The sequence below is a fragment of the Phalacrocorax aristotelis genome, chromosome 1 (assembly GCF_949628215.1).
Source record: "Phalacrocorax aristotelis chromosome 1, bGulAri2.1, whole genome shotgun sequence".
In the NCBI taxonomy this organism is placed as follows: domain Eukaryota; kingdom Metazoa; phylum Chordata; class Aves; order Suliformes; family Phalacrocoracidae; genus Phalacrocorax; species Phalacrocorax aristotelis.
This window is the reverse complement of record NC_134276.1, coordinates 72,933,834-72,957,591: the sequence shown is the minus strand read 5'-3', so window position 1 is coordinate 72,957,591 and position 23,758 is coordinate 72,933,834. Positions and strand designations below refer to the sequence as shown.

The 23,758-nt window shown below is 39.5% G+C and overlaps 1 protein-coding gene across 15 annotated transcripts in view; it reads right to left on the bottom strand.

Moving 5' to 3' along the window:
• The window catches only part of INPP4A (inositol polyphosphate-4-phosphatase type I A), a 130,106-nt gene that overhangs the window by 39,698 nt on the left and 66,650 nt on the right, over positions 1 to 23,758 (bottom strand). For 8 of the 15 annotated variants that reach the window (XM_075093219.1, XM_075093280.1, XM_075093245.1 and 5 more), the window contains 9 exons: positions 14,503 to 14,565; positions 12,168 to 12,386; positions 11,288 to 11,332; positions 9,713 to 9,831; positions 9,481 to 9,597; positions 7,716 to 7,795; positions 4,968 to 5,079; positions 3,896 to 3,986; positions 3,066 to 3,213 (listed from right to left, as the gene is read on the bottom strand). In XM_075093219.1, coding sequence (XP_074949320.1) covers positions 3,066 to 3,213; positions 3,896 to 3,986; positions 4,968 to 5,079; positions 7,716 to 7,795; positions 9,481 to 9,597; positions 9,713 to 9,831; positions 11,288 to 11,332; positions 12,168 to 12,273 — 818 coding nt within the window. In that variant the 5' untranslated portion in view covers positions 12,274 to 12,386; positions 14,503 to 14,565. Of the gene's footprint in view, positions 1 to 3,065; positions 3,214 to 3,895; positions 3,987 to 4,967; positions 5,122 to 7,715; positions 7,796 to 9,480; positions 9,598 to 9,712; positions 9,832 to 11,287; positions 11,333 to 12,167; positions 12,387 to 14,502; positions 14,566 to 23,758 lie in introns of all 15 variants that reach the window. The other 7 variants (XM_075093171.1, XM_075093263.1, XM_075093199.1 and 4 more) reach the window with 1 other exon arrangement.

Here is a 23,758-nt window from a genome sequence, read left to right as displayed (position 1 = left end):
CACTCAAGTTTCACTGTAGGTGGAATGAAGGATGACTGGGTACCCTTAGATAGGAACATGAAAACCTCTGGCTTTCCCATTGCACCCTGACTGCTAGGTTTTCATTCCCACATGTCAATCCAGTATTACATACTGTTCCCTAGCAGTACTGCTCAGAAAATATTCAGTGTATTTCATGTCATGTTTGTATTACTGTCTTCTTGGATTAAGGTATTATTTAGAAAAAAGGAAGAAGGAAAAAAGTAAACAAGTCAACACCAGACACAATTCAACAGCACGTTACCCCAGAAAAGGTAGAACAATCACCTGTCAAAAGGATCCTGCAGTTCTTTTTGCAGTTCTCTCAATATCCCTAATCCAGTGTTTTAATCAATTTTCTGTATATAATTTAAGAAAGGCATCTCACATAACAATTTGCACTAGACAGTATTTAGGATATTATCAAAAGGAAGCAAATTTCCAAGAAAAACAGCAGACGGATTTGCCAATAGGCAACAGTGTAATTATTAGTATGTATTTATCAGTGACTTGGAAAAAGACACTTCCAGTTTCACCTTGTAAACTGCTCCTGCATGAGAAGCTATTATGGCCACCTTGTCAAGCTCCATGCTCAAAAAAAACATGCATTTGAGCCCAGGTCTTCCTGAAGTAAATTCACAGCTTTACACTTCACGTTAACTTGTTTGTCCCATAGGGCTAAGGCAGCAGGGGATGTGCATGCCATAAATAATTAGGTAGTCAAAATATTCCCCCGGTTAGATGTTTCCTTTCAAAGAGCTCTGGCCCAGAGGGGCTTTACGTGAGAGGCACCAGTTGTGATAATCCAAGGACATTTTAAAAGTCACTAGGACGTTAAGACAGAAGCAGCTGCACTTGTGTAGCTGTCTGGCATTCCTCTGGGCTGCAGCACAGAGAGTGGAGAAAAGGAGCTTGGACACATCTGAGAAATCCTATGAATATAAAAAGCGTGATTGTGCTATTTCCCTCACTGTAACAAAATAGGGCACTAAATCAAAATGAACAGACAGTAACCCACCTTAAAAAATATTCATTCATTAGAAATACAAAAGCACTGACAGAAAAGAATTCTGCATTGACGGTCACCTCAGCTGAAGAGAGGGAAGGGAGTCTTTCTTCCTAATTACACAAAAGTCATATTTACATTTAAGTCATGCAATTCAGAGCACACAAACTTGTATTACCAATCACCTAGGCTGTCATTCACGCAGAACTGTATATGATCTGCATCCACCAATCTCTGTATGATTTTAGCAAGAGCCTCTGAGCAGTCACATTTCATGGCTAACACCTTAAGAAACTTTACTGCCCACAGTCTTACAGGAAGCCATATCTTTTTTTCCCAGTCACCCTAAATTCTCCTCTTACTTTCTTCAAGTCCTCAAACACATCACAGATGGCACCTAATGTGTAAGCTTGCCAGCTCTTTACAATATTATGGCCGTAACTCATAATGAATAGATGCTTTTAAACATACTGTGAAGAAATCTGTAGAGAACCAAAGATATAAAATAAACTACGAATAACCCATGTCTAAATGTGTAACGGCATATCCCAAGCCCCCTCAAACAAGGTTGCAGCAGGACAACTATGCAAGATACATCATTCGTTCTCTAGAATCTACAATCTGACTACTCTTACTAAGTGCACATCACTAAAAACCAGAACTCAACAGCAGGAAAAAAAAATCAATGTGAACTTTGGAAACTCAAACAGTCATGTCATGCATTAGTTTTTCCATACATTACAAAAATATGCTGCCAAATTTATAATTTTTGCAAAATATGAAAATACTGGAAAACACCATAGACTAATTCCGCCTGCTCATATGGATTAATACATGATTTTCTTTCACAATATCCCAAAGGAATTGAAATGTATTAATATAGGACACTGAAAGCACTAGATAATTTCACTTTTAATTAAGGTCAGACTTAATTAGGCCTCTAGGAGTGGATTCAAACATAGCCAAAATAAAACCTCAATACTCAGAAATACAGCTAAAATCATTTTACCATCTCAACCTTGGCTTTTATAAAGAATACACAAACCATCATGTTTGCAAATCACAGCCTACAAATGCAGGGAAATCAAAGTCTTAAATGGGCATATCACCTGAAAGAGAGTTAATTGCTTCACAAAGAAGCAAATTCAGAATAAACCTACAAAATGGTCAACAGATTTCCTTCTCCCTCCCACCTTCTAAAATGAGAAAAAGTCGTTACTGTCTTACAGGATTTCATTTTACTTGCTTTTATTTTGTTTGTTTTCCATTCAAAAGTACTCTTCTGACTCTCAAAGCCATGTCTTAACTCACTGAGAGGAGTCAGTACTCCTTCATCTATCTTTGCTTTGCACTAGAAGTCAACTGATTTTTTCAAAGTTCACCTTCAAAGTAATTCTGATTTTTCTTCTCTGTCTGCTACCCTAATTACTCATTCCTCCTCAGCTGGTTTCTGTGTAGTCTCTGCTCCTTTCTCAAAATTCTCAGCAGCTGGAGTTATTACTCTTTCATTTATGCTGTATCATCTATTCAGACTTCTCCCCACTCATGAAACATAAAGATATGTTTTATTTTTAATTCAAATTAATTTTTCTCTTTATATTAAAAATAAACTATACTTAAAAAACAAGATGTATTGAAGTATATAAGTGATTATATAAAAAGATTATGTATTCTAACGTAGTGGTCGTCATAAAGTCACATGACTGTGGAATAATATATTCTGTGGCCTTATCGATACTTTTGTGAGAGGAACAGATAACCCCTGAGTGCAGATAAGTGCAGTATGACCCTAAGCATTCACTCTGCCAACAGTTCTCTCACATCCTAGCCTCCGTATGTTCATGTTACCACACACTCAAGCCCAGACTCTATACTCTGACATGAAATCTCATTCACTCTAACTGTACAGTCAGCAAGTTGCTGCTTTTACTGTTTTTCCTTCAGTGCCTCTGTGCATCAACAGAGAGGTATGTCTTGGTAACTCAATAACGCCACATCACTGCTGTATTATTACTGCACATGCAAACCAGTCCAAACTCACCTTGCGGCATCTTCTTCTAATAGAAGCTTTACAAATTGCCTAGGGATGTGCAGCGACAGGACACTCTCGGCCATCTGCTCCAAGATTCTCAAGTGGTTTCCATCAGTGGTTGGGAAGCGATACATTCGGCAAATGGCGCCACCAAACACTAAAGAATTAAAATCATGTTATTTTAGCATAGGGTGTGAGTTAAAAGTACACAAATCCTCTCCTTTTTGTAAAGTAAATGGCTTTGATTCACTAACGCGCTGTAACACACTGCGTAAAGATCTGGTTTAACCAGGCATCAGTCTAGCATTTCCAAGCACAGTCATTCTGCAATCAACATTCTTCCAGCCTTTGCAGAAAAAAGCCTCCAAATTATTTAACACACTGGTAAGGAAATAAAATACATATTCAACTTTTTAACTACTCTTTTTTCTTTTTTTTTTAATGTACTGTGCATTTTCCTTTAATGCAATGATTTGCTGGAAAACTAATCTTTCTTGAAGAAATTTTTTTTTAAAGCCACTGCTTTCCTCCATCCCTCCCCTTACCCCCCCAGTGACTGCTTTGGAATAAACTAGCAAATTGCATGGAAAATTTTATACTATAGTCAACTTAATGACAAAAGCTTGCTTCCACTGTTTTTACTATACAGATGATAAAATAAAATATGCAGATGATAAAATAATTTATTCTTGGATGACCCTCAGAAGGCTGCTCAATCAGCAGCCTGTTCCTATTCAAACAAAACATCTGCTTAAATGCCCTGGGGCCACAGGCAGACAGCAAGAGATAAGCTTTTAATGATGCCTAAAGCTTACTTGCTACAGTCCACAGCAGCTTACCAGATTTCAGTAGTGCATCTTTCCGTAATGAAGCATATTTGGATCTGATTCCTAAAGATTCTGTTAAACTTTCATCAACTGGTAACACAGTCTAAACCAAAACAAAAAACCCAAATCATAAAGGATAAAACTTTGGTGCCAGGGCAACATGTAGTGATGACCTTATTATACCGACTTGAAAGGAATAGTCAACACAATGCACGTTTAAAATATTTCAAAAATGTTTGCTGTGGACAAAAAATACTGCAGGCTGAAATAAATACACTAAAACTCTCCAATCTAAGCGCTCCTATTTACTTCTACCGCACAGTTCAAAATGCTGTAAACACTTTCATCCAGCCCTTCAACTACTTTTTGTTAGAACAGCTCCAGAGCTCTCAAAGGAATTGCACCACTATGTGCCAGCTACAGGTCTGGCCGGATACAAAGGAATACTAATCCACATTGTGATGGTGATACACAGATATGAGTGTAATTATCACCAGGATATTCAGAACACCGGGTTTACAGGATTAGACATATGTCTAGGATGGGAAAGCACTATAAATATCTGCTCTCAGACAAATATTTGGGGATCACAAAAAATGAATAATAAGCCAGTATTCAAGTAACCTGTTCAGTTTTATTAAAATCCTTTAAGGTATCTCTTTTTAAAAAGTTGCCTGTGAAAATTCTGGAAATTCCCTGAGCATCCCCATCACAGCTTTGCACGATGCCACCTTCCAGTTCACAGGTGTGCAATACCACATCTTTGTGAAACTGGTTATCAGTGCCCCAAGTGCGCCAACGCGCAGTACCGCAAGCCTATTCTGATGAAAGGCATGAGCACTTGAAGCTAAAGCTTAATCACTGTAAACTAAAATTTTTCCCAAGATTTTTAACAAACATTAGCACCAAGAGCTCTGCAAAATACAAAACTGTTTCATCACCATTAGGCTGTTTTTTACAGTTTTTTGAAGCTGTAAAACACTACTAAATACCAAGATGGACAGGAAAGTTGACAGCAGATCTCAACTGATTTCAATACTACCAATCTGCATCTTTCTGAAGCTGATACAATGCTCATACTCACCCTTCCATTAATTGTATCGGGTGACCTTGTCACTGGAGGCCTTTGGTCAGTTTTTTCCTCCATTTGCCATCCAATAACTGTAATGTTACCTACGCGGTCACTTTCAGCCGACCTGCAACAAACACTCTGCGTTGAGATTTTTTTGGAGGTGGACCTGTTTATCAACAAGGGAACACTTATAAAAGGCTATTAAGCTTCAGACTTAATGAACATTTCAAATAGGAAGCTTTCCAACTTCATTTTACATATTTTTATAATGTGTTATTCCAACAGGAAAACACTCCCCTCTTTCTGCAGGGATGCTGAATAGACCCCCTAACTGAAGGCAACCTAAAACCATGCATATTTTTCACTTCTACTGTGAAACCAGAAAGAGTTCAGATTTTACAGTTAGCCTGTTGTAGGCAAAAGCAGCTTAAATTGTGAACATTAACAGGGAGCAGATAAGTGGATGTACATGCATGTGTGTGCGTGTGCCTGTGCGTGTGAACGTCTGAAACTGAACTTTTAACTCTCAGTCAGAAGCCTGCTACTTGCTAGCTGCAACTGGTACAGTTGCAACTGGTAAATTTTTATAATAGGTGGACTAAAGAGAAGTACCATGTCCCAAATCTTCCACTTAATAGAGAAGTCAGTCAAAGCCACTGGTTAGGAGGCTGATCACATTTTGTGCTTCTGCAGATAGACTATTTAGATTGGGAAAAATGGGCGCCTGACATTCCAGAAGGAAAAGCTGATGCTAAAAAGAAGGATCCTGAAAAGAAGTGGTCTAGGGAAGAAGAAGGTGAAGATTCTCAATGGAGGAAAGATCCCTGAGGTGGAGAAAGATCCTGGAGATCAGGGAGGTGCGTGGAAACAAATGCCAGAGATCCCCAGGGAGCTGGTCACTAGCAGCTGAGACAGGTCACTAACAGCTGAGGAGCTGCACAGCACAAACTAGCACAACTTTCTGTCCCACCTTCCCAGACCAGCAGCCATCCCTGCTGGGGAGGGAAGCTGAGACCATATGAACATATGACTGAGCAAGAAGTAAGTGACTCAGAGATGGAGAACCTAGTGGGGTAAAAGCTCTAATCTTGCTGGTTTTAAAATACACACCAGTACCCAGATCTACCACCGCTAGCATTCATTCTCTCACCCATGACACACAGTAATTTTGGCAGAGACCTTATTATTTTAAGATAGATTCTAAATGGTATTTTAAAATTGTTGTTTACATGTAAAAATACACTGCGACAACTAAGGAAAAAAAAGTCTCTGGAACAGACAATACTGGTGAGGCAAAAGAAATAAGTACACAAGATGACTACAGGAAAAGGTTCAAGTATCCAAGTCATGCAGCATGTTTATATCGACATTGCTCAGCACCCGGTTTATACATGCGAGGGGGAACATGACAGTGAGAAGACATGCATATATTCATGCCCTTTGCTCTGATAATCAGAATACACTTGATATCAAAACAAGAAAGTTTAATAAAGTCCATTTTCAACTTAGTCATGAAAGAATAAACCTTACAGAATAACCATGTCTAACACAACCATGAAATTCCTGCCATCACATTCCTCCTCTTTTTCCTCTCCCTCAAAAGACCCTCATCTTCGCACCTATGACAGACTATTTTACCCACCATTATTATCATACTTTTGATGTCTTTTCTGACTCATTTCCCTCATCTGCTCCCCCGTTAAATCACGTCAATTATTTCTTTACAGTATATTGTGGAAAAGCTGAAAACTTCACCCATCTCTTCTCTTAGCATGAGAAGCTTTCCCCATGTTTTTTCAGTTGTGTCTGGGCCAGAAATTTCTGCAGGTTTATCACAGTCATTGCTTCTAGTGCTGATTATGCCAATACTACCAACACCATCATCCTCAGCCTCTCTGATTGTGCTCTCCACCTTCAACTGACCTCCCCTTGCCTTCTTTGATGGGGATGCCTCTCCGACTTTCAACGCATGCTACTACAATGTGCATTTACACATCAGAGCTCTCTTTTCTTAATCTCACTTTGTTTTCTTGATTCTTCCCCAATCCTGCACTTAACTTCATCCCACACTGGCTTTTACGAGTGTGGTTTGATTTCTATGATTAGAACTACTACCTTAAGGATTGGTATTAGACTCACACACTCTTCTTCACTCCCTCCTGAGTCATGTTTCTTCCATGAAAGTTTCCAATATGAATTAAACTAGAAATGTACATCGATCAATCTTGCTCTAATGCGGTGACTCCTACTCCTAGTGCATTATATTGATAGACTATTTAGCAACAAATACACAATTTAGCAACAGGTGGGCATTGAAATAGTAAATAGAGCCTAGATTTATCTCAGCCAAGGTATTCCAAACAGCTAAGATAAGCGTCTGTTTTGATGGGTTTCGTTCTCCCCATCACAGGCTCTTTATACATCTGCACAGTTAAAAATGCTCTATTTTGCGACTCTTCACAGACACATACGCTGAGGTGATAGGATGAAATGCACAAAACTTAAATCGATGTTGATAGTACTTTCTTGACTTGTAGAACTAGAACCAATGTCTAACATTATTCACCATGGTCTTGTCCTACATGTTTTAATTATGATGCAATATAAAATAGTTTTTACTTAATAGTGGCCTGGAATTTAACAACCAACCAACCAAACAAAAAGTTTTCATCACATCTCATGGACAGCTTTCATCACATCTTAAGCATGCTTTCAAGAATTAAGACTGTTAATTCCTAAATGGAGAAGAACATTACAAACCTTAGTGTTAAGTGCAACCTGTGATTCTTCTCCTGTAGAAGTTCTTTTACGGTGAACATCCCGGAACCCAACAAATACATCTGGAAGAAGATGAGTACTGAAATTGTATTTATTTACCTTTACAATGAACAAAGGCTTTGTCCACAGCACCAAAGTCCAAAATACAATTATTAAGCACAAAAGTCTGAGAACAAAAATATAATTTCATATGCCCATGCACATTAAACCCCTTTAAAATTTAATAAATTTGGTAATTTATCAGAAATCCCTTTTCTACCAGAAGACAATAAGCCCTTTTCTTTCTCAAGGATTTGAGGGGAGGCACCTCCATATATACAAGCTTAGGGCCAGCAATACAGGAACACTGAAAGCAATGACTGAGCGGGACTCAGACTGACTGAGTTGACACTTCATAGTCTCCCCCTGACCCAGACTTGGCTCCTCCTGAAGAAGGCACCTCCCTGGGAGGTATTCCTTTTTCCCTGGAGGCTTCCCATGATGGGACTCTACAGAAAAGTCCTGCTACCCCTGCGGAGGCCATTGAAATAGCTATCTGGACAACAGTCCAGACTGAATTGCCCACAGATCCAAGTAGTAACCTGGGAGAGCTGGCACTTTTTTCAGTAAGAGAATAAATCTTACACCCAAACAAAATCACTATGGAATCAGGGCAGGGGGATTTCTGAGAGCAACATGAAAAAATTATCTGGGCAGAATACCCCAAGAATCTCTGTGTCAGGAAGCCAACTGCATGGATGCTCTCCTGAAAGCCACCTTCTATTCAGAAACAATCTTCTGTTTTGTAAAAACACAAATTTTTGGTATTGTGGAATTCTAGATACTGATACTAATAAGTGTCTTTGAGACAACAAAGAACCATTTTTCATGATGAATTAGAAGGTGCTCCAAAACAGTTAAGTTCCCTCGATCTTTTTCACCTTGAATTTGAACTCATGTCACTTGCTGAGAAAAAGGTGGCTTTAGTGTGGGCCCATTTTTTACTAAATTAAGTTTTGGATACTAGAATTACTATTTTTCCATTATTTTGTATTAAAAATCTTTAATGGCAAGCTGTACCTTACAATTTGTGATCCTCCGCAAAAACACTACATAACCCCCCAGGACTCCAGGGGACTTCTTTTATTTTCTCTTTCTTCCATTTCACACAACATGATTTAGAGGCTGGTAGCAGCCCCTGGTAAAATCTAATCTGCCTGACTTCATCACCAGCTTGCATCTAAATTTTAAGCAGTGAGAGAAGTAGACTTCCAAGGTCCCGAAACAGACTTGGAAAGTTCCTAAACTTAGACAGACATGATTGCTCCCTATGGAAAACTTCCACCAGACTGTGCCTACTACACACGGAACTTGGTAGCTGCATTTACAAGGACTGTTTCATAATAGGCCCAATGTTTTAGCACAAGTTAGAGGCCTCAGTTAGGGGTACTGGATCCCATTTGTTATCTAGCTCAGTAAAGAGGTGCACAACAGAAGAGAACAAGTGACAGAACCTCTTAATTTAAATCAGTGGCTCCCAGACTTGCTGCTAACAGGTCTTATTTGAGAAAACTGGCAATGCTCCCCACTGTGCCAAGTCCATCCTGCAGCATTTTTCCCTCCTTTCCCTACCCATGTTTCCTTCTCTAGGACAGATGCTGCTACCCCTTTGCTTTCTTCCACAAAAGTTACTAATTTTATCTCCTCTCATTTCCTTGCTCCACACTGGCTGGGGATGCAACAGAAGAAAGGAAGAAAGAAAACTTACTGTTCCCTGAGATCTATCTTTGACGTCGTACACGGAGAGTTTGATTTGTGTCATTTGATTGATAAGAGAGTCTTGGAAAAAGGCAATGCTGCTTAGAAAGATAGGATTACTTGTTCCCTGTAATCATAAGCAAAAAATGCAGGAATTAATGCAAGGTGATATTTGTCAGGAGGAAATGCTTCTTGCGTTACCTTCAATTTTAAATATAATCCAGGAGTACCTCAGCACTTACCTCAATAATTTCTGTCTGCGCATGCTTCGTCCAGAACGCCTGAGGAGGTGTAGTTACGCTCACTGCTACAAAACTATTTGGTTTTCGATCTAGTGATGGAGTTAGCAGCTCACTGCAAGCTTTAGGTACACAATAGATAAATGAAATTAGATTTAGGATCTTTTTCGTATTGCTGTAAGACTGTACATTTTTGTAAAAGGATATTATACACCCTGAACAATAAAGCCATGAAGGGCCTAATATTCATATTCATATAGCCACGCTATAAAGGCAGACATCACTCACCTTTGTGCATGCAAACAGTAAATGTGCAATCAGATCAGCCTGGCTCCTAGCTGTAGAGCTGTAATTTAAACTTGTTCTCTTCTAACACCTGCCTATCCACCCCCGGCTCAGCTCATTAGAACAGTGCACATACATGGGTTTTCCTCTGGGAATCTTATGAGAATGGCTGCATTTGATTGAAGTCACACTCCATTAAGCCCGTTTCCAAACAGCATTTTGCCATGAAAAACCAACAGAAGTGCTTGAACATTGATCAAGCAGCAATACTATGAGGACAACTAGCTTGTAATTGTAAAAGGACAGTAATTTCCTCTAAAATGCTATTTTGAGTTCAACTGCTGGGAGGGGACTATGGCGAGTAGGAAACAACTACCAAAAATTTCAGTGAGTGACTACACAATTACATTCAACTTCAGAGCCAAATTCTATCTAGGTACAGGCAAGTACAGCATGGTCTGACTGTGCTTCAGCTAGATGCAGAAAGTTAATTCTAAAATTTACCTGGGCAAGCAAAATGTTCAAATGTACACTAGACAGCTTTGCAGTTCTAGATATTTTTAATTTATCTGAAAATAGTTAAGTACCTTATTCAGCTCCAAGGAGTTCTTAAGATTACTATTCATAACACAATTATACACATCTGAGAAAGTTTTCTGATTTTTCATTTCAAACATACTGTTAGGAGCATAACGTTCCAAACACCAGCCCACTATTAAGCCAAGAAAGCCATGTTGCAGTTGAAAATGTAGACTGAATTTTCACCAAGAAAGTATTTTTCACTTATTCTTCAAGTGAGGTCACAAGCTTCTTGTCCAAATTTAACCATCCTAGGAATTAGGTCACTTCTGCATCTCACATTATCACTTGACAGCAAAAACCACAGGAAAGAAGGTATGTGTAATCGTTGGTAACACTTAGAAAATATTCTGTCCTAAAATGGTGTTTCCAGCAAGTCTTCAGTTTGCTTGAAGACCTGAACTACTGATGTACTGAGGCTGAAGATCGTTTCACTGTATCTTCACATAAACAAAATAAACATTTAAAAATAACATTCACATAGTAAACATTTAAAATTTTATAGGACAGGTGTTTTAATTACAGACCTTTAAAAAGATCACAAAATCAAACTGCTGGCTGCCTGTAAGAAAACCGTACCACATCTCCATAAAAATCAAAGCAGAGTTTCAATTCGTACTATATGAAAGGCACTTCAAAATCAACAGTTAAAAAACCGCACACATACTCAATAGCATTTATCATCAAAATTAGCATAAAAATCACGAAACCTACCTAAACTGAACTCTAAAATCGGCTCATCTGGATCCTGAATGTTTCCTGTAAATCAGAAAAATTAACATAAGATTAGCCAATCATTACTGTCACATGAATCCTCTCCTGAAGTTGCAGTCTTACAGAGAAAGAAATTAAATTTTATAGAAAAAAAAATATTTTTAATTCAACGAGCCATGACTGATGTTTAAAATATTTATTAGCTGATTTTTGGTACCTAAAAATGATTTGAAAAACCTGAGATGACCTCATTTCACAAACCATGTTAAAATATGTAAAACTATGCAAGATTATATGGAATATGGGAATATAAAATGCCAAATCTCAGTAGAAAACAACAGGATTAAAGCCACTTAGTGTCTGGGCCACTATTAACTCCAAATTATTAAATCAGATACGTCTCCTCTGTGATCAGTGAGTAGGGAGAAGTTTGAAAGTACCTGTCTCTCTCACTAATCAAATAAAGCCTCTGGGGTTACAATCCTAATTTACTCACCATAAAAGATGAGGGAGATAATTCTCAGTTCCCTGAACTCTTTTGAAAATTTTATACAATGTCAAACAAGGAGGTTGCCAAGACTCTTCCTCAACCTTGACATTCTTTTTTTTTTCTCTCCCTGTTGCTTATTTTTGACTGATAAACATAACTACACAAAATCTAGTTTAATTTATTTTTTCCTTCCTTCTCCAATTTTCATGTTTTGTCTATTTTAAAAATGGTAAGTTTGAGATTTTTATTTTTTTAGTATAATTGCCTTATCTCATTCCCTCCAGATAACCAGACACATGAAAATCTTCTAGCAATTAAAAGAAAAAACAGTTAGGACAAGGTAGATTCTGAAAGGAGCAACCAAGCAATAGCTGGCATGAAGGCACATACCTGCTAGAGAAAGGCCTAGCATGTCGGAGGTGACATCAATGGTGGAGGCCCGTTGCACGGTGCGGGATTTTGCACCATGGCGGGGACTGTGTTCTCTTGCTGTCATTTTGTCATGAAGAACCCCTCTTTTCTTGCTGATTGGCTTTACTGATGTTTGCCTTCGAGAGTAGCAGAGTGCAGCAGGTTGTCTCCAATTGCTATTCCTCTAACATTACCACTCTAAGCAATAAGGAGAGCAAGAACATACACCAAAATTTTAGGTCACTACCAGCCACCGTTCTGTTCAGCAGCAGCAAACCTACTGCCATAAAATTGCCTCAGGCCATTCAAATAAAACGCTCAGGGCAGACCCAACGCACAGCAACTCAATTTGCATGAACCGTACATCTGTAGCGTTTCACTGCAAATTGTTGAAGACTGTACCACGTGTAAGAAAGGCTCTTCTGTCAGAGAATGGGGGTTGAGAGAGACTTGTTAACAGACCAGCTGCTCTTCTCCTTTGTCTAAGTTATTAAACCGTCCTTAATGAAGTTTCCTGGTTTTCATAATCCCTGGGGAGCACAAGTAAATTCGTCAGATGGGGCCTCTGCCTGCAGAGGTACGACAAGGGATAAGGACAAAGGGACAATGGGTCGGCAGAACACAGAACAAAAGGGCAGGAAATGTTAGTGTCAGCACACTGTGTCGTTCCATGCTCTACTGCCATGAGAAAAGGATACTGAAAACTATAAATAAAACCTACTGGGCCAGAGCAAGGATGAAATGCTGGGATGGTGATACAAAGAAAAAGCAAAAGGGGATGCCTGCTGATGTGGCACACAGCAGCACCTGTGCTTTTCCTTCACCCTACACTTTATTGGTCTGCAGACTTCCATGACAGTTGTTCTTCCCCTCACAATGCCTATAAAGTGAAACATTATGCTAAGAAAGCAGCACACAGCCTATAGAAAATTTGGTTATGTTGTTAAATGTGGTGCTTTTGGTTTGGCTGATAAATTTGAATCTTCCTTCTGTCAGCCATATTAGCACTGCAGTTATGGAACTTTTGTATTCGTTTCATACTATTATGACAAACTCCATTCATTTAGGACGTGAGATTAGGAGCAAAATCTGTATTGCTCTACCTGAAAGGTAGCAATACACTGACTAGTTCTTCTTAGGCTGAGGGACCTAACAATGGGCAAGATGCATTCTAATTAAATAAAGCACCTAGTTTTCACTTGTTCTTTAAACAGGCATTTTAAAAGTGTCCGAAGGCCTCCAAAGGAACATCCAACCTGTCTAACATAAGCCTCTAAACTTAAGTAGTCAGCATCTCCCTCTGGAGGATTTCAAAAGAATCTCCCTCTCTCCACAGGGAACTCAAGCATCTTCTTAACTAGCACTGGTTTGCTGGACATCCACAATTCAGATGCAAGTTAAGTATCTAAGACAACTGAATTGAACACAATCCTTGACATCTACATGAGCTTAGGAATGAGATTCTAAATGGGGAGCTCATTCTATAGAGGAAGAAATTTGGGCTGTGTCCACCAGATGGGCCAGTCTATTGCTACTCAGAACTAATAATCTGTCTCAGTGATTCGACTGAGTTTTGTACAACACGTCATAAGCCAATTCCAAATAGGAAAAGAATAAATTCTCGAGTGGAAGAAGCAGAACTTGAGAGCTCTGAATGTCCCATTCCCAAAAGCTTTGAAACTCCGTGACAGCATACAAAACAACACTCTGCTTATAGATCAAATTTATGACAGCCAAAATTAAGGTAGGCAGTTTTCCAGTTCATACGGGATCACAGAATAGTCGAGGTTGGAAGGGATCTCTGGAGTTCATCTAATCCAAAATTCTTTGCCAGTTTCCAAGTCTTTCCATTTTACTAACTCTTTTTCCCTCTTTCAGCAATAGGTTTTCCTTGGCTTGTTCTTTATGTAATGTGACTTTTAATGGTTTGTAAGTCCATTAAACCTAACTGCCTAATGAAACAGAATTCTACAGAATGTGCTTGCAGAGATTTAGGCAGGATGCCATAGCTCCTTCCCCCAAATCCTACAAATACCTTATTAGAGAATAACTAACATGTTCACATAGCTACAGTTAGGTGAAAGAGTCCAGCTGTTTTTCAGCTAAAAATTTCTGGGGTTGCTGACATTCTTAAAAAGGGTCAATCCTTGAGAAGTTAAAATAGGTATTTTCTTTGTTTTGAAACTATTTCTATTTAAATATTACTGAGTGCAATAATTTTCAAAGGCTAAGTTCTCCGCTATTCATTTAAATTGCAATACTAATTTCTTACTTAGTGATACATTTTTAATTTACTTACACTGATCATACTTACAGAGGTCTCTCTTCCTCATGTGTGGAGCGATTTTGCATATTATAACATCAGTTAAGTCCACATCTGAAAAATTAACAAAATAATCAGCATAAATAAGCAATCTTTTTATACAGCATAAATCACAAACAATGGGAAGGCACCATTCTCAGATATAACTGTAAATTTAACTTCTGATTACTAACTCTCACATTCAAGTTTACTGAAGTTTACTGAAGATAGAAAAGGCTCTGCCAGACCTCGCTCAGCACTAGTCATAGCAATAGCTGGTCAGAGAAGGAGCACAAAGAAATAAGCTTATGCTAAAAAGGACTGACTTCAGGTCAGCATTTGGTGAGTGGGTGGAATGGCTCTAAGAAACATATGTTAACATGTTTACTAAATGACTTGGTGCTATTAAGAAAAATGAATGTATATGATAAGTATGAGACAGCATTTGTTACTACACTTGCTTTTGTATAGTTAAACTTTCAGAATTTTGCTGTTTGGAGGAGTTATAATTGCCACTGTCAGGAGAAAAGATCCTGTGTTGAAACACAGAAGTTCAAAAGATCAGGATGTAGAGCTCTTTTTCCATTGGGTGAAATTACTATGCAAGGTAGACTTCTATGAACAGCTAGTAATAAGCATGCAGGAAAAGTGAATTATTTTTAATCTAATACAGGTTAAATGAAGGTTTGTATTAGCTAGTGGTACTGTCTCATTCAAGTACATTTGCATTACCAGGATATGCCTTTTAAGACCTCCCATGTATGCCATACTACAATAAAAGAGATGGGGAATTCCAGTCAGAGCTTTTTTATTTAACTGCCAACCCTTACCAGTTACCCAAGACTGCTTAAGAACATAGGTTTGAGCTCTTATCACTTATGGAAAGGGTTTTATCTCACTTAAACTGCATAGGAGGCAGGTATCTGATCTCAACTCACTGCTAGGTTCTCTATACAGTCAATAGTGAGACACAGGCACTTCCAGAGAATGAGTCACCATTTTCCAGGGTAGGTGGGATGAATCACCCCATGAAGGTACCTCTCTTTCTCTAATTATAGAAAGAATTTAAATGACTAGCTTAGGCCTGATGCTGCAGCTGGGCAAACTGGATCCCTCCCACTGTTGTGCTAGCTCAGGCAGGGATGACTTCCCTCTGTTCACTGCATAGCCTGACAGACCCAAACGACAGGTGCTCTGATCACTATCTTGAATTACAACATTTTCAATCATTACAACTTTATGGTCACGTTTTTGATAGAAACCAAGGGAGGTAGGATTCCTGCCAAATTAAAGGTAGTATTAACACACTGGATAGTTTCCTCAGATGGTACCAAAGACTGGTACCACTCCTGCAGGCAGCAATCCCAAAGGCTGATGTAATTCATGTCGAGGCAAACCCCATCTCGAAAATGGCACGATGCATCTACACATAGCCTTTGGCTTTGTCCTTACTAATACTGCAGACAGTAGATGCCTGCAATATGAGCAGATTTGCACTTCATGAAGTTTTGCTGCAACCCCAGTTTTCAACTGTGGCTTCAACAGAAGTACGAAAAGCTGTTGTTGACCCCCAATACCAGTAATGGTCATTTCCATTTGGTGCTTTATTAGCACAAAAGCATATGGCCAGAAGAAAAGGTCTTTATCAGACACCACTTCTGGCCTGCTACCTTCAGTCCTGGCAGCTGGCCATGGGAAGCAAAAGCACTCTGCTCAGATGCATGGCCCCACATCCTGTGGACTTGAAGCTTTCAAGACATTCAGTCTCACTCTGACTGCCTGCAAGATCTCAAGCAAAAATAATGGCCATCTCGGCCTTAAAATAATCCCTTGCTGATTAGCTTGTACAACTACAAGCTAACATCCGCCTTACCTCCACAACTGTTTTGCCAAAGAGCTTTGGTCTGTCCCCTTCCTGAAAAAAACAAACAAACCTACCGCAAGATACAATTAATGTATCTGTGCAGCATGGAAATCCCCAAATGCAAACTTTCAGTGATATTTAGATAAAAGGCCATTTCAGCAGCAAAAAGAAGCTTGCTTTCTCTTTGCTTTCCTGTCCACCCTCTCCCGTTACTTAAAGACAAATCTGTAAGTCACAAACTTCCTTCTTGATCCTTCACCTGCTATGAACTTCAGCAAATTCAGTTAATCTAAAAACCTAAATTTATCTCTTTGATATATTGAAGTACTTTTAATAGAAAACTCCAAATTAGCCCACTTACTTCTTTGTGCAAATTAAGACTATTTGTCTATATTCACAACTAAAATACAATTAGCATTCTTATTGAGATATTGTTTTAATTTCACTTGTCTTCATAACACTTCTATTTCTTCGGTTCTCCTTCTGTGAGCACAAAATATCCACACCCACAGGTGGAAGTTAGCATTTGTAACACACACATTTCCCAACTAAAAAAGAAAAAGGCACAGCTCTGTTTCACTTTGCAGAACATCTTTTATAAAGTTGAGCATAGCATAATGCCATGGTAAATAATGAGTCTTGCTACAGAGCAGTTTGAAGTCCAACCCTCTCAGCCTCCTCCGTTGTTTTACCAACAGAAACTGAAACAGCTTACAAATGGTCTTTACTCTAAATTAATCTTTACCATTTTCACAACAAACATGCTGGTTACATCATGGTGAAGGTTCTTGTGCATGTGATGACTTTTCTCCTCATGATCTGAGGCTCTCACACTACCCATACAGACATGGAAAAGCCCATGAGAACAGGAGACATATTTTCTGTTGAGGAGTTTAGACTGGAAACACATTTCTGAGTTAAATGATCCTTTTGACATCCTGCTAAAGCTTGCCTCTTCTAAAGCCTTCTTTCATCATAACCATGATGCTCAGAATGCAGAAACAGTATTGCTCTACCTGGAAAAAACAAAGATTTTAACCCCCTCTCTGAGCTCTTCCTGCTGCAGGAAAGGGTGAGGTAGTGGAAAAAAGGCAGGAAAAAACAAGAAGAACCCCAACTGTTTTTGACCTGAAACAGAGATGAACCAGACACACAGAATCACAGAATCAAGTTGGAAGGGACCTCTGGAGATCTTCTTGTCCAACCCCCCTGCTTCAGCAGGCACACCCAGAGCAGGGGGCACAGGAACGCGTCCAGGTGGGTTTTGAATGTCTCCAGGGAAGGAGACTCCACAACCTCCCTGGGCAGCCTGTGCCACTGCGCTGGCACCCTCACAGGAAAGAAGTTTTGTCTCATGTTTAGGTGGAACTTCCTGTGTTCCAACTTGTGCCCATTGCCCCTTGTCCTGTCGCTGGGCACCACTGAAAAGAGTCTAGACCCATCGTCTTGACACTCACCCTTCAGGTATTTATAAGCATTGATAAGACCCCCTTCGGTCTTCTCTTGTCCAGGCTGAGCAAACCCAGGTCTCTCAGCCTTTCCTCATAAGGGAGATGCTCCAGCCCCCTGATCATCTTGGTAGCTCTCCACTGGACTTGCTCAAGCAGTTCCCTGTCCTTCTTAAACTGGGGGGCCCAGAACTGGACACAGTACTCCAGATGTGGCCTCACTAGGGCGGAGTGAGACATTTGCTAAAGATTTCATATTGCTGTTGATTACAGATGGATGGCAGTAAACTATTCTCTAACATACAGGCAATGAGAGAGGGGGACCACAGGAGACAGAGGGGGTAAAAGCACTGAAACTAGATCTGTAATCAGAAGTTTTGGTCAAGCTCGGATTACAACAAAAAGTCTAGGACTATCTGATCTATCTGAATAGAATACTTATCCACTTCACAGACTAACACAGCACTAGTTAAAGCCAGTGTATTCTGGTCAAAACAACCAGCAGTTAGCTCTGTCCTCTATGTGTTTGATGGGATCTCTCATTCTGCTCTAAAACCACTGGATTACAATGAGCTTCACCTGTGCAACAGGACTGCACTCCAGGGTCACAGACTAACCATTCATTTACTTTCCTTACACGACATTTTCTCACAGGGAAGGAAAGCTCCATTAGGCACACTGGAAAAATCTCCCAAACACTCTTCAGTTTTACATGGTGTTGCTCTGACTTGCTGGGATTCCTATGCTTACTGTTTGAAACATTTATATAAATTAAAAACACATAGCAACATTAGAGGACAAACCAGAAACACATGAATTCTTTCCTCAACATATGTGTTTTCAACAAGACATAACTAATTCACTCAGAAAATGAAACAGTGTCAAGTATTTAGAAAATTTAAAATAAATGTTAGTGTCGGAGCAATATTCCACAAAGATTATTACCAGGATTTAGGCAGCATAGCAAAACTGGAGTCTTATGCTACTAATAAATATCTGCTGATGTGTATTTCTCCATCAACATTTGTTTTGTACTCCTGAACTGTGTTTTGTGCCTATATTTCTGACCCATATATCTTTTTTTCTTACACAATGCATGCCAAGACTGTGCCTAATAGCCACAATACTGGATGTCTTTTCAAATGAAGTAACTTTTTTTTTTGGTTCCAAATATCTCATTCATTTGTGTTGATTTCATTTCTTCTTCCTGGAAAATAAAATGATTTGTTTGTTTACCCTGATCTTTCTAGATCAATGGGAGAGAGGGTTGTTGTGGGCCAAGATGCTGACTGCAAGGCTCTTTCCTAGATTCCTTTCTGGAGTCATGTAAACAAGTGGTAGGATGCTGGCACTGTGGAAGCATAAGCACCCAACTCCACACAGGCTAATAACAGTCTACGCTTCCCACCACCACTCCCATTTCAACGCCTCAGTGGGACAGCTGTCCCAGTGAAAGAAATCCTCCTTCACGCCAATCCTACCCTGTGGGTTAACAGTAAAATCAGCCGGTAAGATACAATGGGGGGATGTGAATACTGCTTCAGTGTCTTGCCAGTTTCTAAAAATATTGTCCTTGAAAATCTATTTAGACAGCATGGAGACCCCATTTTGTTGGCTCTGTCAAAGACTTCAAACTCATCCAGAAAACCCTGTCCACATTCCTAGGATCTGGGCCAAAGAACCCCAACATTTGGTTTGCTTTCTTGCCCAAGTTGTGAGAAGAAACCATGGAGTTTCACCCAGGGTTCTCCACCAGCCAGATAAAGGCAGATGTGAGCTGAGACAACAGCCAAAAGGGAATAGGGCTGGTAGGTTTGAGGAAGGATGGATTTCTGAGCTGCTTCTCAAGAACTGGAAAGATTCAGGACTAAGTGGAGCAAAAGATACTGTTCATCACCTCTCAGCCATTAGCTATGCCTCAAGATTGACACTGAAAGAAGAAATAAACCTGTTTCTGAGTGGGTCTTGACCAAGATGCAACCTTCATATACTCAAAAATGTTCACGCATTCAAAAATTATTCAGGAGCACAAGCACTGGGAAGGAGCAAGAGGAGACTCAGGAATGACTAAAGGGACTGCGTTACCCTGCGTTTGCATTGCCCAGTGCAGCAGGTGCACTCTGGGTCGGTGGATGCAGATGTGCTGTCCCAGTTCCTCCCTGCATCCCGTACCTCCCTCCCACACGCACACATGTGGACACACACACATCCTCCCTGCCCTTCACAACGCGGTTACAGCAGCTGTATTCTGGTGAAGGCCAATGAGAAAGGGAAGTAGAAATGAAGCGACAGGGTCTGAGATACACTAATTTGTTCAAGCTTTTCTGCTATAAGCAAGGAACTGCTGCAGACATCTCTCTCTCAGAAAATGAAGCCACAATTTCATTTCTCAACAAAGCCAGAAAAGATTAAAAAGTATTTTTTCAGAGGTGTCAGAAGGTCACCCAACCGCCCACTGCACATCATAAGGAAGGACACTACTGATGCTTTTCAGAAAAAACAGGTTAAGATGGCAACTTCAGAGAAACCAGCATTTCTGCACTTCAGCACTGACAGCAATAGTTTCAGTTTAGTGACTGTGCTGATGAGAATTATCAGCAGCAGACAGTAAGTCTAGAATTTAGGTAGGAAAAAGGAAATATGAAGATGTAAGCAAGGCCCAGTGAAATAATTCATAGAAAGCTATAGTTTTACCAGGAACATAATTAAATTTTCTAACCAAAATGTTTGCCTATCTACTTTTAACATGGACTAAATGTTAAGTCTGTGTCAAGTATAAACTGAACTGTTGCTAATAGGGCCTGACAATATAATGTACTAAATCGATTCTTAACTTGTAGCAGAGTGGGAGTAAGATTACATGTATTGACAGACATGGGTCATTTTAAAACATACTGGAAAAATATTTGGAATATATTGAAACTTGCCATATTTGATTGCTGAATTTAAAAGGCCTAAATCAGTAACACAAAACTGGAATAAAGTATGTGACCTACAAAAAAGAAAAACAGACCATAAGTGGCTTGCGTGTCTTTGAAGTGACCCCTTAAGAGGAAATCAGACCAAATATCACCGAAATATTTCTACGAATTTGATTACAGATCATTCTCCCATGTAAGACAAGCAGCTTTCTATTAGAATATCATATTTCAAAAATTGTCCTCTACTTGTGAAAATTTCCATGAGGTTTCCTGGCTTTGACTATCAACTTTACTGAAATACTATATTCTTTGTTGATGTGTGATTGAACAACTAAGCTATTACAGCAAATAAATGTCTTGTAGAGGATATCACCATGCTAGCTCTAAGACAGAAAAGACAAAACTTTGGAAAGAGTAACTAAAGGTATTTCTACCCTGATTGATTTAATGTGTGAAACGTGCAAACATATGAACACAAATAAAAATAAATATGTATATTTATATATATACTGCTATAACAACATACTTTTCTTTCACTCTCATCTACTAACAAACCAAACGTAATAAACATTTCAGATCAAAATTCAGAGAAAAATTAAGACACCTATAGGCTATGGCCATGGATTTCTGGAGTCCAGGGATTTTAAAAACAATTTTCAAATAATTGTAACCACAATCTACTGGCTGGTTTTCAGGAAGTAGTACTGACCAAACTTTAGAACTGACATAGTTTAGTGGGCTTCAGAAGTTTATTTAAAAAAATAACAACTGCAGCAGTGATGGTAGCAATGACCACAAAAAGTTATAAATGCTATGCAAGGACAAAGGGCAAATATTAGTGCTGAGCTCCTTGCAGTGCTCACTGCTCAAAAATACGAACTTAAATGTCAGAGTTTTGTCAATTCTCCAAGCACTGACATGCCTTATGAAACTGGTGCATTACTACAGGTCAAGTTTATATGAATCTTGCTGTTTTTAAAAGCAAATTTCGCAGGGATACAGAAAAGCTTGAAAATGTGAAATATGCATCCCAAATTACTTTTCTTTCTTAAAGATCATTACTAACTCACTCTCACGACTGATATATTTGACTCTTGATTTTTGCATGCTGAAGGCAAGCAACAGCGACAGCAGCTTCTCCTGCTAACTCCTGGTGCCTCCCACCACACCTTCTCAGAAATTCATAAGCACACTGCCTACCTCGGTAGTCAAGCTTCCAAGGCAAAGCAGCAGAGATGATGTTTCTGCCCACAGTTACCTGCCTTGCTCTTCTGGCCCAGATGAGAACAGGTACCCGCATTTCAGCCACACAAGTTTATAGTCCACCATCTCATCAAAGCCACTTTCAGCAACAGGTTAAACGAAGGTACTGAACTGCATCTCAGTGCGGGCACACGTTCCTACATCTGCTGACTCTGCTAGAGAGGCAGTACCTTCTGGCAAAAGGGAGGGACCAAAATTTGAATATAAAGACTGGGTCAGAGCACAAGACTAATCAAGCCTAGAGTCCTCTCTGAGAGCAGGCAGTGCTGGAGACTGAGAAAAACAGTATAATGAGCAGTACTGGTATTTTGTGAGGCACCTCCGGGTTTTCACTCCCAGATTCAGCTGACAAGCACCCTAGGAACCTTCTGAGCTCGGCATCATGCCAAGACCTCCGTATTTAACGGCTGGTGGTAACATGACAGCTAATGTGTTACCAGAGTTCCTTGCTGGCCCTTGCAGCACTGTTACCCTGTAGCCCTGTTAATACTATATTGCCATCACTAGTGACCGGCCATAAGCCTTGTACGGGGGCTTGCAAACCCTCAGGACTTCAGCTTTTCCAGCTTGCTTTGTCTGAACTTTCCTTGACCTGCCTGCAACTTTGTTTTAGCCTGCAATTAAACTCGGTTTAGTTGCAACAACAATTTTTCCAACTGCCCAGATGTCTGTGGATAATTTGTTTTTACTTTTGTTTATCTTTGCATGGTACCACCATCACTTTGCAACTGTAACACAATGATGCAGTGTAGAAAAATACAGGCCTGGTATGATAGCAGAGGCCTTGCAAAGTGAAGACACAGGATGACGAAGAGTACAAGCATATGATAAAAAGAGATAGGGTACAAAATTGACACTTGGAGACACTGTGGCTATAGACAGCTCACCCATGGTCACCTAAAGAACTGCAGACTTGAGAATTAAAAAAAACTGGTTTTAGGGGTAATAAACAGAACAAAGAAATAGTATCCAACAAGTATGTAAGGTTCCCAATATAGTAAACTTGGACGTAATGTGGAGCTGCAGACCAAAGAAGAAAGAGCCAAGTTTAAAAGCTTGTTAGCAAACGTAAAAATGACCCCAAGTGGATCCTACAGTGAAGAAGAAGAAACTATCAATGTGAACGTCATATTCGTCCTGTCAGCATCTGAAGTCATTTAGATGGTGACAACTGCTGAAAGACCTCCACATCACCACCGCCAGAATGAAACCTCCTTAGGACCCAGAGGAGCAGGCGAAGGGTGAGCATTACAGCAGGATAAAGAGGTAGACACTTTGTGTGTTCAGTGATTTTTAACTGTATTGTTATTTCCTGAGTCTTTCCCCTGTATAGAAGAAGCATTCTTTCTTTTCCTGTAATAATGAGATCTGAACAAGTAAGGATTCCTGGATTAGACTGTAAAGACTTTAATTGTAGTTTTTACAACAACAACTTCTTGCCTTTAGATATAAGGTGTGTTTCATCTTTGCCAATAAAAAAGATTTTGCACGTAATGGCACAGATGTGGAATTTAGTGACATTATTCTCTGTTTACTTGTACCAGCAGATGCTGTTGTCATCCTATGTTTTAGGAGAGAAATTTTTGAACAGTTGGGAGCACTAGTTTTATTGTTTCCAACTTTTTACGGTCATGCAGATCTCATCTCTACAGCTTCATTTAGAGAATTTTTACAGATTAAAGATGCAAGAGTAAGAGCTAGACAAAACATTGTCAGGACAGTTTGTGATCACTGGGATAATATCTATGCCCCAAGCACAATCTACTTGCTTC